General features: G+C 44.1%; 1 protein-coding gene across 2 annotated transcripts; it reads right to left on the bottom strand.

The window, feature by feature from the left end:
* Positions 1-300: 300 nt before the first annotated feature.
* Positions 301-10,834, bottom strand: LOC146558998 (uncharacterized). 2 transcript variants are annotated; one of them, XM_085247271.1, is made up of 3 exons: positions 10,799-10,834; positions 2,164-2,214; positions 301-2,073 (listed from the first exon to the last, which is right to left on the bottom strand). In XM_085247271.1, the coding sequence occupies exons 2-3, from the start codon at positions 2,206-2,208 to the stop codon at positions 724-726; spliced, it is 1,395 nt and encodes a 464-aa protein (XP_085103397.1). In that variant the 5' UTR covers positions 2,209-2,214; positions 10,799-10,834; the 3' UTR covers positions 301-723. The 2 variants fall into 2 exon arrangements, with proteins under 2 accessions (XP_085103397.1, XP_085103396.1); XM_085247270.1 differs by lacking the exon at positions 10,799-10,834 and adding an exon at positions 10,292-10,790.
* Positions 10,835-17,883: the final 7,049 nt, after the last annotated feature.

Raw genomic sequence — 17,883 nt, 5'->3', positions numbered from 1 at the left:
ACTTTTTATACTGTATTTAAACTAATTAGAATGTCTTGATTTAAATACCACTGTGTTTGTCAGTGAGGAAATCCTGGATCAGCTCCTGGGTACTGTAAAGGTATAAAAACTGTTTCTTATAAATGGGTTATTATAAAATTTAAGAACATCCACTATCCATTTGGAAATCAACCAATAAATCATAATAGTAAATTCAGCATAAACAATGTTGAAACTGATGATGGATCCAAAACTAAAGTTCATAGGTGTATTGTTAGATTGTAAATGAAGTTGCCCCCCACCCCCACCCCATGAAACACATCTTAACAGTTTTTTTTCTAAGAAAAAAACTTTATTACACAAAGAGGACTTGTAAATATGGATTGTCTTTAAAAACTGTACTGTTTGTATGTAGCTCCATACTTGCTCTACTGGGTCAACAGGGGGGGATTAACATAAAACAATGACAAACTCAGTATGTTTAAAAGAAAGCAGTAAGAATAGTGTACAAAGCAAGGAGTGGCGATCCCAGCACCCCACTGTTCATTCTTTAATAACATTTTATGAATCAAAAGATTTTAAAATGATACGATGATGTTATTACCATAGAGAGGGATTTGAGGGTCTCTCTGGTTACAGTGTTACTTCAGAACTCCAATAATTTGGATAAAAGGCAGACGATGGATGCCACTGTGGAGTGTCCATGCTTTGGTTTTAGGCTGCTTCTCCACAGACGTCACACATTTACTGCTTATGTCCAGAGTGGGTTTGCAGATGGTTTATTAAGTATCTTTTATGAGTAAAGCCCTTTCCACACTGACCACAGCTGAACTGTTTAACCCCACTGTGGGTGAGCTGATGTCTCCGTAGGTTAGTAATCAGCGTAAAGGCCTTTCCACACTGACCACAGCTGAATGGTTTAATTCCACTGTGGAGGAGCTGGTGATTTTTTAAATCACCTTTCTGACTAAAACACTTTCCACACTGATCGCAGCTGAATGGTTTAACCCCACTGTGGGTAAACTGGTGTCTTTTCAATTCACCCATCTCAGTAAAGGCCTTTCCACACTCCCCACAGATGAATGCTTTAACCCCACTGTGGATGAGCTGATGTCTTTTTAAGCTCCTGTGGCTAACAAAACCTTTTCCACACTCCTCACAGCTGAAAGGCTTAACATCACTGTGGGTGAACTGGTGTGTTTTTAAATCATCCCTGCGAGTGAAACACTTTCCACACTGATCACACTTGAATGGTTTAACCCCACTGTGGATCAGCTGGTGTTTCTTTAAGATTCCACTGAAAGCAAAACCCTTTCCACACTGCTCACAGGTGAATGCTGTAATTCCACTGTGGATGAGCTTATGTGTTTTTAATTTACTCGGGCAAGTAAAAGACTTTCCACACTGCTCACAGGTGAATGGTTTAACCCCACTGTGGACAAACTGGTGTCTTTTCAAATCACCCTTCTCTGTAAAAGCCTTTCCACACTCGCCGCAGACAAATGCTTTAATTCCACTGTGGGTGACCTGGTGTCGTTTTAATTTACTAATGCAAGTGAACGCCTTTCCACACTGATCACAGATGTATGGTTTAACTCCACTGTGAGTGAGCTGATGACTGTTTAAATCACTCATCTCATTAAAACTCCTTCCACACTGACCACAGCAGAATGGTTTAACCCCACTGTGGATGAGCTGGTGTCTCTGTAACTTACTAACGCAGGTAAAACCCCTTCCACAGTGGTCACAGCTGAATGGCTTAACCCCACTGTGGACGAAGTGATGCTGTTTTAAATCACTCTTCCGAATAAAACACCTCCCACACTGCTCACAGCTGAATGGTTTAACCCCACTGTGGATGAGCTGGTGCTTTTTTAAATCACTCGACTGAGTAAAACCCTTTCCACACTGCTCACAGATGAAGGGTCTGTCCCCACTGTGGATGCGTTGGTGTCTTCTGAGGTGGTCCATCTTGGCGAAAGCCTTTCCACAGACGACACAACGATGCACTCTGTTTCCCTTTGCGGCTGGTGGGTGAGCTTTGTCAGGCCCACTGCAGTGCTGAGGTCTCTGGCCATTTTTTCCTCTTTGTTCCTGTAGTGACAGAAACTAATCTGTGAACCTGCAGTCCTGAGACAATGTCACTGAATTCATGTTAGCATGTGTATGAACCTGTCTCCTCACCGCTTGTGGAGAATCAATTTCTAAACTCTTCCTTTGCTCCTCCATCTCCTCCTGTTGGGATGGAAAAGATCATCATTGATAATCAAACACAATCCAAACACTTGCTGGCAGTTACCTTTAGACCATAAAGATATTGAACTCTGAAGCTGCATATTTTTATTTAATATGGATGCATTACTCATTGGTATTGATCAATTGTCAATTTGCATATCAGCAAGCCTGTTGTTAGGCAGTGGTGTGTTGATCTCCAGGGCCAGCAACAAGTCTGGTTCAGTCATTTGGCAGGTGTTGATAAACTGTGTGGGAGGAAGGATGAAAGACCCAAATGCAGGACTCACGGGAAACCAAGGCTACGTCTACACTAATCTGGACAAATTTGAAAACTGAAAACGTCCACACTATTGTTTTCAATCAGTTTTGAACAGTTGTGCATCCACACTAAAACGACTAAAAACAATTACTTTGCTGTACTGCGCATGCGTGAAACGTAAGATGATTCGACCTGTGTTATTTCTGTCTGCCGTTTATTTACTTTCCGGCTCTTTGAAATGTCTAGGAAAAGCATCAAGTTTTTTAAATGGACTAACAATGAGGTGGAGTTGCTGCAAGTAACACAAAAGTACAAAGTTGCAAAAGTGAGTGAGAATTAAAGAATTTGAGGAAAAGCTATCTGGAGCATGTCCGAACTGATATTAATCTTTGATATGGCTGTCAAAATTGAGAGCAAACAAAATAACTGCTGTACAATGCCGTCCGCCATCTTGGTTGAATTGGTCACATGAATGCATCACATGACTAAAATTCGTCATCGTTTTCAAAAGGCCTGCGTTTTCGCAGGGCACACTGCGATGCAAAACCAGCGTTTTCAAATGTATCCACTTTGGAAAGCGTTTTCAAAAAGGTCAGTTTTCCTTGACCAAAAACACTGTCTCAGTGTAGACGGAAGGCCAAAATGGAGAGAAAAGACACGTTTTCAAACGAAAAGGCATTAGTGTGCACATGGCCCAAGGAGTAACTAAGGGAGGCAGCTTTAGTGGCTGTACGAAACCCGAACATTAACACGAGAAAACTGACCAAAAACTAGAAACAATGAACTACAGCAGAAACTGGGAAACTCGAACTGGGAATCACAAGATGCATGGAGGAAACACACAGCACTATGAGGGAACATGATGGTGCGATGCGACAGACAGACAGATGAAAACACAGGAACGGAACCAGAAAGAAAAACAAATAGTCCAGAAAGCCGCGGCAGTGCAGATACAGTTCAGGGGCCGACCGCGTGGAAAGTGGTAGGGGCGAAGGCGAAGTGGGTCTGGAGGCCAACCTTGCGGAAAGCAGCGGCGGCGTACTGGAAGCAGCTCCGGAGGTCGACCACGTGGGAAGAGGCGACAACGCTACAGTTCAGGAGGCCACCTTTGATGGCGAAGATCCTTGGCCAATAGATCCTGAGTACGACGATGGCAAAGGAGGGCCTTTTCTGGAACCCAATGAAGAAGATGACGGAGACAAAGAGCTTCAGGTGACTTGGATGGCAGCCATCGTTGGTGTGGTTTGGAGGATTGTGGGCATCAATGTAGTTTGGTGGATGGCCAAAATCGGTGTGATTTGGCGGATGGACGAGGATGTGCTGGCCTAATCCGACGTGGACGTATCCAGAGAACAACACTAAACACTGGTCACCAACCCAGGACCATGACAGGTACAGCAAAATCAAAATGAACCGACCCAAAATGCCTCGAGGAGCTCCAATGTATGCCCAGTCGAGTGCTGTTGTGTTATCATTGTTTTTGTTTAAAACTGCGGGCTGCGTGGGCCTGATGTGGTTACACTTTATATTCACACGCTACTCCTAAATGCATTTCTATTGCAGGTCTGTTTGTAGTCGCACATGTGGGTGAAACACGTTTACATCATTTAATGCTACAGAGCCATCCATTAAGATAAGATAAGATGACCTTTATTAGTCCCACAGGTGGGAAATTTGTTTTGTTACAGAAAAAGTGCAAAGTTATGTAGCAGAAATTAGAAAACACTGGAATGCAATAAAATACAATGGAATAAAATATAAATACAAATACTATATACAACTGAGTGGGAAAATACAAAAATACAACTTCGTCAGAAGAAGAATTGCACATATAGTAGTCTTATTGCACATGTGAGGGTTTGATCAGCTGCAAAAGTCGTTATTGTGGAGTCTGACAGCAGTGGGGAGGAAAGACCTGTGAAATCTCTCCGTCCCACACCGTGGGTGCCGCAGTCTCCCACTGAAGGAGCTGCTCAGTGCTGTCAGAGTCTCCTGCATGGGGTGGGAGATGTTGTCCAACAGGGATGACAGCTTAGCCACCTTTCTCCTGTCACTCACCACCTCCACTGGGTCCAGAGGGCATCCTAGAACAGAGCTGGCCCTTCTGATCAGCCTGTTCAGTCTCTTCCTGTCCCCAGCAGAGATGCTGCTGCCCCAGCAGACCACACCATAGAAGATGGCTGAGGCCATCACAGAGTCATAGAAGGTCTTCAGGGGTGGGCCCTCTACTCCAAACGACCTGAGTCTCCACAGCAGGTACAGCCTGCTCTGCCCTTTCCTGTAGAGGGCGTCTGAGTTATGAGTCCAGTCCAGTTTGTTAAATGAAGCATCAAAGAATTTCTGTGGAGAATTTTTGTACTCCACTTATTCGAAGTACTCAATGAATCGTTGCAGCCCTAATCCGATCTCTCTGTTCACATGAGATCCAGCGATATCTAGCTACACCTTATCATCCACTCCATCTCGCTTTGAGTGCTCAGATAGAGTAGAAAAGCACTATATAAGAACCAATCCATTTACCATTTACCATCTCCAACCTTTCATCCCGGTTGAACTAAGGCAAAGGTTATTTCATTTCATGTCTTCATGTCATTTTAGCACAATCCGCTTTAAACCAGTTAGAGGAACACTTTCTCAGTAATTTACTCAGTACAACTGTTTTATGAAATCATACATTTTTAAAGTCAGACATCAGCGTGACCTGTGTGTCCAAAATGTTTCTCCCACGGAAAATGTCCAGATGAACAGAATCAACTCTCTGAGGTCAGCTGAGATGAAGGTGGCTCACATTATATCACAGACTGTTTCCCTCCCCAGGACTGCTTTGAGACAACTGACTGGCAGATATTTGAGAATGCCGCTCATAGCAACATCAATGAACTCACAGACTCTGTCATTGGATATATTGATAAATCTATAGACGATATCATCACCAAAACCACCGTCTGCAAATATACAAATCAGAAAGTCTAGGTAATTAAAGACAATCATACTAAGGTCAAGGCGTGAACCTCTGTCTTTACCTCAGGGAATCCTGACGCATATAAAGACAACAAGGAGCAGATCCTCTACCCTCAGGAGGACAGTGAGGCTATAACTGCATCCCAGGCTGGGTTCTCAGGGCGTGCGCCGACCAGCTGGCAGGGGTGTTCACCAACATCTTCAACCTCTCCCTGAGACAGTCAGTGGTCCTCACATCCTTCAAAACATCCACTGTCATTCTTGTCCCAAAGAAATCAGCGGTCTCCTGTCTGAATGACTACCGCCCTGTTGCACTGACATTGTCATTATGAAGTCCCTCGAGCGGCTAGTCAAAGGTCACATCTGCTTCTCCCTCCCTGACAGGCTGGACCCTCTTCAGTTCGCCTAACTACAGAGGATGCCATCGCCCTAACAACGCACACCAACCTCACTCACCTGGAAAAAAAAAAACATGTTCAAGAATGCTCTTCATCGACTACAGCTCGGCTTTTAACACCATCATCCCCTCAAAACTTGCCTCGAAGCTCGTCGACCTTGGGCTGGGAACACCCATCTGCAGATGGATTCTGAACTTCCTCACGAACAGGCCCCAGGTCGTGAGAGCAGGTAAGCACACCTCCTCATCACATCCTAAACACAGGAATGCCACAGGGATGTGTGCTTAGCTCCCTCCTTTATTCCCTGTTCACACACACGATTGCGTTGCTAAACATAAGTCCAACACCATTATCAAGGTTGCGGATGACACAACCAGGCCTCATCACAGGCAACGATGAGATGGCCTATCGAGAGGAGGTGACAGCGCTGTACAAGTGGTGTCTGGAAAATAACCTGACTCTCAACATCAGCAAAACAAGGGAAATGATAGTGGACTACCAGAAACGACCAGTCAGGGAACACCAGTCCATCAACATCAACAGTGTCGAGGTCGAAAGTGTCACCAACTTTAAATTCCTTGGAGTCTACATCACTGAGGATCTCTCCTGGACCCTTCACACAGACATTGCTATCAGGAAAGCTCACAAGCGACTCTACTTTCTGAAAATCACTACAGAGGGTGGTGAAGGCAGCAGAGCACATCACTGGCATGAGGCTTCCTGCCATTCAGGCAGGGCTCGCAAAATCGCTAGCCCAACATCCCGGGGCTAGCGATTTTTCCAGTCGGGCTACCAAAATCTATCTCTGCCCTGCCCATCGGCCTATCGTAGGAAGGAAAAATATATGTCAATGCTTTTGCATTCTTTCGGAAATGTAGCTGGGTAATTATGTCATTGGCATCGGTGAGCCACTGTCAATATGTGACATATTGAAATCGCGTTTGAATTTGCGCTTGTTTTTTGCTTTCACTTTGCAATCGCGCGAACTGTGTATAGAACTGTGTATAGAACTGTGTATAGAGAGCGACAGCACTGATTGGTGAGTGATCATAGCAGCATTATATTAATGCTGCTATCCTGTATATATTGTACATACTATTGTTTGAGTACTTACGATTGGTTTTTTTTGTTTGTTTTTTTGTTTTTTTTCTGCGGGATTTGATTCCCTGCCGTTGTAGTGTGTTACTGATGGTGACCTTTGTTACTTTGGTCCCAGCTCTCTGCAGGTCATTCACCAGGTCCCCCTGTGTGGTTCTGGGATCTTTGCTCACCGTTCTCATGATCATTTTGACCCCACGGGATGAGATCTTGCGTGGAGCCCCAGATCGAGGGAGATTATCAGTGGTCTTGTATGTCTTCCATTTTCTGATGATTGCTCCCACAGTTGATTTTTTCACACCAAGCTGCTTGCCTATTGTAGATTCACTCTTCCCAGTCTGGTGCAGGTCTACAATACTTTTCCTGGTGTCCTTCGAAAGCTCTTTGGTCTTGGCCATGGCGGAGTTTGGAGTCTGACTGTTTGAGGCTGTGGACAGGTGTCTTTTATACAGATGATGAGTTCAAACAGGTGCCATTCATACAGGTAACGAGTGGGGGACAGAAAAGCTTTTTACAGAAGACGTTACAGGTCTGTGAGAGCCAGAGATTTTCCTTGTTTGAGGTGACCAAATACTTATTTTCCACCCTAATTTACAAATAAATTCTTTACAAATCCGACCATGTGAATTCATGTATTTTTTTTTTCACATTCTGTCTCTCACAGTTGAAGTGTACCTCTGGTGCAAATTACTGACCTCTGTCATCATTTTAAGTGGGGAAACTTGCACAATCGGTGGCTGACTAAATACTTTTTTGCCCCACTGTAAGATTTTCTGGAGGACAGACATTTGTTTAGAACTCTTAAAGATGTCGAAGAAGCTCCTTTAAGCAATTACTGTGATGTTCCTCCACCTCCAAAGAAATGTCAGAAGGAGTCCGAACCACAAAAGAAGCACGTATTCTCGGACAAGTAGTTGCAGGAGGTGAGCTGGCTTCAAATAAATGATGAACGCACAGAGACGTGGTGCAGGATGTGCCGTGAAAATCCCACTCTAGCGGACAAAAACACTGCCTTTTATATGGACGCAAACGCACGTTGCAACTTCTTATCTGGTGCGCGTCTTTTATTTTGACAGTGAATGCGCACATGCGGACCACTTATGTGCACCCGTGTAAATAACATAATGTTCTGCCGGATGTGTTGTTGGTTTTCCCTCGATTTCTGAGTCGACAAGCGCCTTTGTTACTGGGACCAGTCATTTTAAGAAAGGCCCCCATTAGAACCCATGAGAAATGCAAGAAATGCATTATTGCTCAGTCTGCAATATCTTTCCCAGAACAAACACCAATTGCAAAAGGAACAGCGTACTATGTTGCAAAGAGTGAACTACCACTGGGAAAATTTAGCAGTCTTTGCAAACTTCAAAAAGCAAACGTCCTCGATCTTGGTTCCACTTGCCTCTTACCCGTGACTTCAGTGGAAATTTCAAATTCAGGATCTGACAGAGACTGATTCATGTCCTACACAGTTTTTACAAGTTCATAGAAATGTCTATTCAATTAGAACCAAGTATTTAAGTTGATGATTGTAATTTTTATACAATGTTGTAATTTGTGTTTCAACAATTGTTTTGATTAATGTTTTGTTTCCTTTACAATCTTATACTTTAATGTATAATATTGTAAAGTAAACAAAACGGGAAACAAAACATCAATCAAAAAATTGCTACCTTTTTTATTCGGGCTACTTAAATTTATTTTGGGCTACCAAAAACTGAAGAGTCCCTGCCCGAAGGGCTACCAGGGATTTTGAAATTTTGCGAGCCCTGCATTCAGGACATTTATCTCCAGCGGTGCCACCATAAAGCACACAGCATCATCAAGGACCACAGCCACCCAGCACATCAGCAGTTCTCCTTGTTACCATCTGGCAGACGTTACAGGAGTCTGTCTGCTTAGACTACAAGACTTAAAAACTGTTTTTACCACCAAGCCATACGACACCTGAACCACATCTCACACACTACACACCACAGGATGCACACAGAAGCTGTCCTAAAGTTGCTCAAGTACATTCTACATTCTGCACTGGTCACTCACTTTATCAGTAATCACAAAAAAAAACAAAACCTCATTCTCCGTACTGTACTGTACTAACTGCCACTTTTAATCTTGTACTGCTCAAATCTGTACTGCTGCTCACTCCTGACACTTTATCTTATGTGCAATTATATTGTTTCCACACTTGAAGAGGGAATGCCAGGAATCGTGAACCTTGTAAACAGGTTCTATTTATGGTAAACTGGTAAATGGCCTGTATTTATATAGCGCTTTACTAGTCCCTAAGGACCCCAAAGCGCTTTACATATCCAGTCATCCACCCATTCACACACATATTCACACACTGGTGATGGCAAGCTACATTGTAGCCACAGCCACCCTGAGGCGCACTGACATAAATAGAAAAAAAAATCAGCTCTGTAGCAAATCTAAAAACAAAATGGAAACTATAAGTCATCCCAACATCCTCAGACACACAAACATAATCAGATAAATCACATTACGTAACAAATGCCTATTATTAAAATATAATTATGAGTTATAATTGCCTATTTCAAATATCCCAGCTCGTCCAACATCAACATGGTTTAATTCTCTGGGTTGATTAATAAAAATTATGTTTTCCTGCCACAAATGAAATTGAAAACACTACAAAATCCCACAAAGTCTTAAAGGACCTTAGAGCTACTTCCTGACCAACCTATCGGCCCCACAGAGCAAACTCAGCCCTGGACAGACATTGAACAACAAGCATGCAAACAGCAAGATCACCACAATAAAACTCCATGTTTCACCAACATTACACACCCTCAGCTCTAACAGCTTGGACCAATGACTCAGTGTTACAGCGCCTCAGGAGAACAGCACCAACATCAACACCGACACTGGTTGAGAACTTACTGAACCTCGTAATAATCAGGACAGAAACACAGATCAAACAATAACCTTTCCAGAATTATTAGAAACCACAGAGCTTGGATGAATCTTTAATGAATCAGTACAAAGTAAGTCGACAGTGAGACAGCTGCAACCTGTGTGTTTTACAAAGTAAGAGGCAAACACAAACATGTGACTGAGGTCATGTAAAAGAAGAGTGTGTGCGCCACGTGGGTGAACATGTGGTCACTGGGAACAAAGAGCATGTTCAGTGGGAGCCTTCAGTCACGCTGAGGGTGAATTAAACAAACGCTGTTCAGCTTCCAGGAAGGTTATCAGTTAGCATGCAGGACCAAACGTTAGCCACTGACTGTGAAATACACCAACCCGCACACTGCGGTCATCAGGGTTAAAGGTCACATTCACACCGAGTCGTGCGTGCATATATTAGACCTGTGCTATTTGTGCTGCGGTGATGTGTTACCATCTGTCTGCAGAGCTGGATCCTGTCAGTTGGTACAGGAAGCCCACAGTCCTTTGTTAGCAGAGGGAGCACTGTGAGCTAACGGGTGGTGCTGCTGGTGTTCACTGCTGTGCAGCTGAGAGCAGACTCCATCAGCTCTGCAGGCTGTGCATGAAGCTGTAGGAGCCACAGCAGTGCTGTCACCTCAGAGACTGGACAGTAGTGATTAGTGATGCGCGAATCATGAACAAATCGTTCAATACTCGAGAATCACTTTACTGACTCATGAATCATGATTCACAGGCCCAACTGACTCACTGACTCATCCCTGTTGCTGTTAGCAGCAATGTATCTAGCTTATAATTAAAATTGTGGAGAAAAACACAACATCCAGTATCTTAACAAAAAAAAATCTGCTCTGAACTGGAAGAAAAAACCCTGAGTAGAAGCTCACATCAAGAAAATAGCTTCTCGGTTCACAGTAGCATCGCTCTGCTAACATGCTAACAGCACATTTGAGCTACTTACCCCCTCCCTTCCTGTGCTGAATCATAAGCGTAAGCGAATCACTCAGGACTCACTAACCCCCTCCCTCCTGGCTCACAGCTTCTTCTTCTTCTTGGTTGGCAACCAATGTTAAGGCGCATTACCGCCCTCTGGCTCACAGCTCAGTGGACATTTAGATGAGAAAATATATATTTAACACATTTAAGGAAAATGCTAATAAAATAAAAATAAACCTCTGTCGCCTCTGTCAGTGCGCCCCAGGGTGGCTGTGGCTACAATGTAGCTGCCATCACCAGTGTGTGAATGTGTGTGTGAATGGGTGGATGACTGGATATGTAAAGTGCTTTGGGGTCCTTAGGGACTAGTAAAGCGCTATATAAATACAGGCCATTTACCATTTACCATTAACAAAAGAAATGTTTATTAAGCAATTTTAATAGGAAATTGCTTAATTTTAGAAATGTTTTTGCTCTTTTTTGCTCTATAAAATAGTTGTTTTTTTTTTTTTTTAGAATCATTCATCTTAGCAGTAGGATTTACATGAAAAGAGAAAGAAATTAAGTTTGAGTGAAAATGTAAATTTTTTGCACTCTCTGGTCAACTGACTCAGTGAATCAATGGACTCAAAAACCCGATTCACTTTGGTGAGTGACTCATTAAATCCGATTCAGTAACAAGAATCAAATTTACCATCACTAGTAGTGATGTGTCGATCGCAAACGAAATGGCTCGTGAACGACACAAGCCGGCTCCTTATCGCAAGCCATGTTTTGTTTTTTTTCCTTTCTCTCACCCTCTCTCCACTTTTTTTCCGCTTCACTCCACATGCTAGCCTTGTGCTTTGCGCTGGGAAGAGGGGGGAGGGACAGTAGTTACCAGTGTTGCCAGCTTAGAGACTTTGTCGCTATATTTAGCGACTTTTCAGACCCCCTTAGCGACTTTTTTTCTAATAAGCGACTAGCGACAAATCTGGCGACTTTTTCTGGTGTTATTGGAGACTTATTTATGACATCTTTTTGACGTGAAAGCACGTATCGCTCTTACTCTCAACAAGCAGCGGGTGCTGCCGTGGGCACCTCGCCCGTGCCAAAGCGCTCACAGGCGGAGGATAGTCCTCCCCCAGCTGCTATCAGGGCAGGAGATGTTCACACCTGTGCATCCGAACTGCAAACGAATCGCACATGAGCGAAGCCGCTGCTCCCGCACTGACTGTAACGCAGTCAGTTCTTCTTTTACTGTTATGCTGTTTTGTGGATCAGGTTTAAAACTACTTATAAACACACACACACACAAAGTAACTCCACCAGAGTGCCTATTTCAGGTCACTTTTGCCGGTCCAAGCCCAGATAAAGGAGCAGGGTTGCAATTGTGACATTACAAAAAACAATAATTGCTAAAATAAATTTAATTCGTAGTTCTAAATAAATTCTAAATGCATTTAGGACGTTTTTTACTCACTTTATGTTTCTTCCACGATGTTATTTCTCTCTCCAACAACGTAGGTTACAATTATATTAGCATGACCAAGTATGCAAATTAGGCGATGACGTCATTTAGCGACTTCTATTGGCTGTCCGACTTTTCGGACAGCCAATAGCGATTTTCCTTACTGAGGAGTTGGCAACCCTGGTAGTTACACTCTCAGTAGCACAGGAACAGAGCGGGAGGGAGAGACAGAGAAAGAGAGCCAGGGACAACAACGTCACATTAGAAAGGTATCCGGTTCTTAAGTCTGACGTCACTAGCCGTGTCTGGGACTTAACTCCGCTGCAGATCCATATATCAAATGATCACTATGGCCTTACTGAGAGTTGAAAAACTGTCTAAAGTCTTTCATCTTTAATAAAATGATCAGTGTTCTGCTCTACCAGGTGTAACAATTGAGTTTAACATCCAGGCATCCATGAAAACGGAATTTATGACATTTAACGGAGTTAGAAGTTAGCAGGAAGTTAGCTCACTATCTTCTATCTAAATACAATATAGCATGTCCTGACTGCGGGGTTTTGGAAACAATTTAAAACTTACAGCTCTGTTATCACTTCCAACGTAAATGAAGACAGAAAACTAAACAGCAGTGACGTTTGCAGGGTTACTGAAGTTGGGCTATATAATGTTGTGCTACGTTATTGCTAGCAACACAGCTATGTTAGCATAACATTAGCACAGTGAAGCTGGAGGATGAACACCAACTTTTTTTCCACTTTATAAAAGTTAACGTGAGGGATTCTGGTGGTCAGGGACAAATGCAATTGCATAGCAGGATGCTATACACGGGGCAAACTTCAGTCAGGAGAACAACTGAGATTATTCATCCACAATACGAGGTTAGTTATTAATATACTGCAACAACATGGGAACAGAACAGCTGCGAGAGAATTCAACATTAAGGAATCAATGTTACAGAAGTGGAGGAAGCGCAGTTTTTTGCTTTCCCCATATTTCAACAGTGCTTCATCTCCTTGCTACGACTGTCGCCCGGCATAATTTGCAGATGATGATGGTTGTAGCCGCTCCGATGCTTTCGACCAATGACTGTATAAAAGATGGACGACGCGACACCGCCTCCTCCCATTGTGCAAAAATGAAGCCAAAATATCCCGCTTGTGGAGGCTGCCATCTTGCAAATTAGGAGCCAGAGTCTGCGTAGTGAGTTGAGGTGGAGCGACTGTGTAACGCTCCCGCCCACACACCTGCTGGACGTGACCGCAAACACGCCCCTCTACACTTTTTACGTAGCCCGAGTTTTTTGCTGGTTTACTGCAACTGACGACTCGTTTAATTAAGGTAAATACAACCATGTCACTGTTATAAAAAAAACAAAACACAGCTTATCAGCTTATAGTTTTTTTTTTTTTTTTTTGCCTGTCCCGTTTGGCTCTTTTGCCATCAGAATTGTTGTCTAAAGGCAAAGAAAGATGCCCAACGGATTTACTTTACCAAATTGACCATCCCAGCCTTGCCATAATGGTCCATTTGATTCACCTTTTATTGTTTATTTTATTTTCACTTACTGAACATGGGACAGACTTGACTGGGGGAAAGAAGGGGAGAAAGAAAGAGGGAAAGAGAAACAGCTGAGAAGAGGGACGGGGGAGAAGGGCAAAAACCAAAAACCAACAGAATGAGCAGAAAAAGAAAAAAAAAGAAGAAAAAAAGAAAAAAAAATGCATCTATCAATCACCTGGGTCACCTGCTGAGAAAGAAAAAAGAAAACAAGCAGAAGAGAACAAGAGTAATAGAATAAACAACATCACAATGATATATGGGAATATGACAGTAAATACTAAATGTTAAACATTATTGTGCAGCACATAAGATCAACAGAACACAGTGTGCTTTGAGGTAGGAGCCAAAAAGGGTGTAGTTTGTGGGTGTGAACACCTGTGAGCATGGACGCGCTTGTTTTTTGTTTTTTAAAAGGTTCCTTCATGTAATGATCTGCTAGAGGGTGTGGGGGGGCCACAGCCCCGTCCTCCAGGGCATGAAGCAGGTATGGAGGAGATCAAAACTCCAGACATCCAGAGGCCCCCAGAACACAAGAGACCAAGGAAGACCAACAGAGGGGCAGCCGCGCCACTGTCCCAGAAAGAGCTGAGGAGAGTCCCAGATGAGGGCTCACTCAGCAGCCGCGGAGCAGAAGCCAGGGGGAGTTGCAGTGACATACCCCTACTCCAAGGTCCTGCATGTGTGGGTGGTTGTGATGGAGCGGGAAGAGGGAGGCAGCTGGAGATGGGGAGGGAAGGAAGGGAGGGGCAAGTGACCCCTCCCTGGGGCCAGCTCCCCCGCTGACCCCAGTAGGCACCCCCATACTCCGCGACCCGCCAGGGAAAGGGGGCCCAGGCCCATCCAGACCGGGGCCCAGTGCAGCAGCGCCTCCCGGCCCCACAGAGCCCAGGACAGTCCACCCAACCCCACCACAGAGAAAACTGCACCCACCCCACCATCCACTCTTCTTCCAGACTACATAAGACAATAAACACCCAGGCTGAGATCTTCCTCCACCTCTCCTGTATCTCCCCCTCCTGTAGAGAGAGCCCCTGAGGAGAGGAAAGCTCCTGCAAGATGTGACAATCTTCCCCACCAGTTGAAGAGCCCCCCAGGTGGCTCGATGCACCGGCGGCACCCTGCTCCAGGGCTGGGCCCCCATGCACCCACCCGCCCACAACCCCAGCAACACACCAACCAGGACCCAAGCCCCCGAGGCCCGGCCCGGGCCCCAGCCCAGAGACGGAGCGCCCCCAGAACCTCACGCATACCCTGGACCCACCCAGGGACAGCCAGGCTACCAGGTCAGTAACCCACGCCCGTCAGCACAGACCCTCCCCTAGTCCCGCTGCACGCAGCCGCGAGGAAACAGTCACCTGAGAGCCAACAGAGCCCCTAACCGGACATGACCGCTACCCCGGGTTGAGCCCCCCAAGGAGAATGCCTCCGGGGAACCCCCCGACGCCCTAAGCCTGTCCCTACCCCCACACCAATCACAACAGTGAAGGTGGGACCAAACTATGACCCCCCACCCCCACTAGGTGATGGAGCTGATCAAAGGAGCCCAGAGCAATTGATCTGATGTGGTGGCAGAGGCTGTATCAAGACTAATGTAATCTAATAGATAATTTCTATATTGGTTAGAATTAAGATTATTTTTATTTTTCCAGTTCATGAGGACTATTTTCTTGGCTATGCATAGGGCAGTGAAAACCATATGGGCTATATTCTTTTCTGAAGTAACATTATCTAAGCTGCCCAACAAACACACTAAGGGGGAAGTTGGAATGTTACATTTCAGACACTTCGATAAGTCTTCACATATCTCGCGCCAAAACTTCTGAACTGGTGGACAGAACCAAAGAGCGTGGATATAATTGTCCGGTGAATTGGTTTGGCAGTGTGAGCAGTTGTTGGTAGACGTAAAGCCCATCTTGAACATCCGATGACCTGTATAGTGCACTCTATGTAATATTTTGTATTGAATTAATTGAAGACTGGGATTTCTAATTAGATGAAAGGTTTTTAAGCAAATCTGAGACCAGAAGTTTAGGTCTAAGTTAACTGATAAATCCGCTTCCCATTTTGCAATAGGAAGTGATATTGATTCATCTGTTTTAGAAAGCATTCTGTATATTTTGGATAGTAATTTGGGGGGTTTAAGAGTAAGAAATTGAACCACACTTGGTGGTGTTTGTAGTTCAACTTGACCCGGTTTAAATTTCTTTTTTACTATAGATTTAATTTGTTGATATTCTAAAAATCTTTTCTTGTTGATCCCATATTGTGTAACTAGTCTGTCAAATGAAATAAATTCTGTTCCTTCTAGTATATGTTCTAAATATTTGATTCCTTTACCACTCCAATCTGAAAAGTTTATCATATTATTGTTTTGTAATATGTCAGGGTTGTTCCAGATAGGTGTACGTTTGCATGGGATTAATGAAGACGCCGTCAATTTTAGAAACTCCCACCATGCTGTCAGAGAAGCGCTGATGTTGATGCTTTTAAAGCATTCATGTCGTTGGATGTTTGAGCTGATAAATGGTAGGTCTGAGATCTCTAGTTTATTGCAAAGTGCAAAGTGCTTATAGTTAATAGGTAATAGCTTATAGTTCTAAAATCACTCTGTTGTGAATTTGTTCGCTAGATTAACCGCTTGCATACGCACTATGTTGGAGGTTTGTTGCTAGCTAGTTAGCGATGCTACACACCTGTTACTCTAATAGTCTGTATTAATGAATGATTCAGCACTTGGTTTTTTTTTAAATTCATTTTTAAACAGCGATGAGATCATCTGACAGAGTCAGTAGTTTTTAAAGCCGTCCGTGTCACGGTCTGAGTGGCAGACCGTGGGGAAGGAGGACCCAAACGCTGGACTCTGTGCAGTGAACAGAGCGTTTATTTACAGTGCAGAAAATGACAAATCCCTGTGTGTTTCCTTGACTCCCTTGTTTCTCTTGACTGGAAAAATACCAGAGGCAGCCATCAAGACACACGCTCTCGCCGTTATACGCTAGCTGATTTTAACTTACGCTAAGACACTGCCGTGGAGTCTTACACAACAATCCCCCATCAAGGAGCACTCAGCCACACTGTTAAATAGCTCCCCGACGAGGCTTGATCAGCTCCAGGTGTGTGTGATTCTCCTCTGCAAGTGTGGCCAGGCTCCTGGCTAACACACCCACCAGGCCAGAAGAACCGGTGCTCTGTCACACCCACACACACCCACCTATACACAAACACGTGGAAACAAAGGACAGCAGCACCAAAAATACACAGTCAATACTTATTCAAAAACCCTGGGTCCTTCAGACCCAGGCCCATGACACTCGGCCTTGTTGTGTTTTCAGTTCATACTCTTTTTGAAATGCACATGTTATCATTAATTATTTAAATGAATGACAAAAATGTAGTCAAAGAAAGTTTGAACAGAGAAATCTGTTTGATTTTGGAGCCACTCCTAGAATAATTTAAATAGGATCTGTAGATTTATTATAAATGATGTCTCGGGCCGTACTTTTACCACCCACCAGAGGGCCACAGCCCTGACTTTAAGAATCTCTGCTGTAACATTTACACAGGTGAAGTTCAGATGTTTGATTTCCTTACTAGGACGGCCTCAGAGCGTCCTGCACTGGGTCTAACCTTAACCCCTTACTGTTTTTACTGTCTCTGAGCATCTGTCAGCACATTGTTTACTCTGGGATTAATAAAGTAAATATTAAATACACTGGTTCTTACATCTTATCTCAGAGTGCTTAAACAGCCAGGGATTGAACCACCAACCTGTCGAGTAATAGATGACCGGTGCTACCTCTTGAGCTACAGCCACCCCGATAAAATGGCCTGATTCTAACTCCTGTCTCTGGAGCTCACACGAGCTCTGATGATAAATACTAAAGTTACTGTAATCTGATTACATATTTCCTCAATAACTGATGACTCCTTTTCTCTGACTCCTCCCCCTCAGGTGTCCACTGCGCTAGACCTCCCCAGCTACACAGACAGACTATGGGAGATTCAGGCCTGCAGCGCCTTGAAGGGACTCGGCCTCCAGCGGGCCTTCAACTCCGTCAACAAGATGATCAAGATGGGCTCGCTCTGCGGTAGAGTAT

This window comes from Mchenga conophoros, linkage group LG15 (assembly GCF_057382185.1).
Source record: "Mchenga conophoros isolate Kocher_MC1m ecotype Shallow Benthic linkage group LG15, M_conophoros_male_GT1.1, whole genome shotgun sequence".
Taxonomy (NCBI): Eukaryota; Metazoa; Chordata; class Actinopteri; order Cichliformes; family Cichlidae; genus Mchenga; species Mchenga conophoros.
Note: the sequence above shows the minus strand (reverse complement) of the source record. Positions and strands in the feature narration are given on the sequence as shown.

Coding starts and splice junctions, on each gene's coding strand:
- LOC146558998 (XM_085247270.1), bottom strand. Junction 2,074..2,163: donor AAATTGATTCTCCACAAGCG/GTGAGGAGACAG, acceptor CTGTCACTACAG/GAACAAAGAGGAAAAAATGG.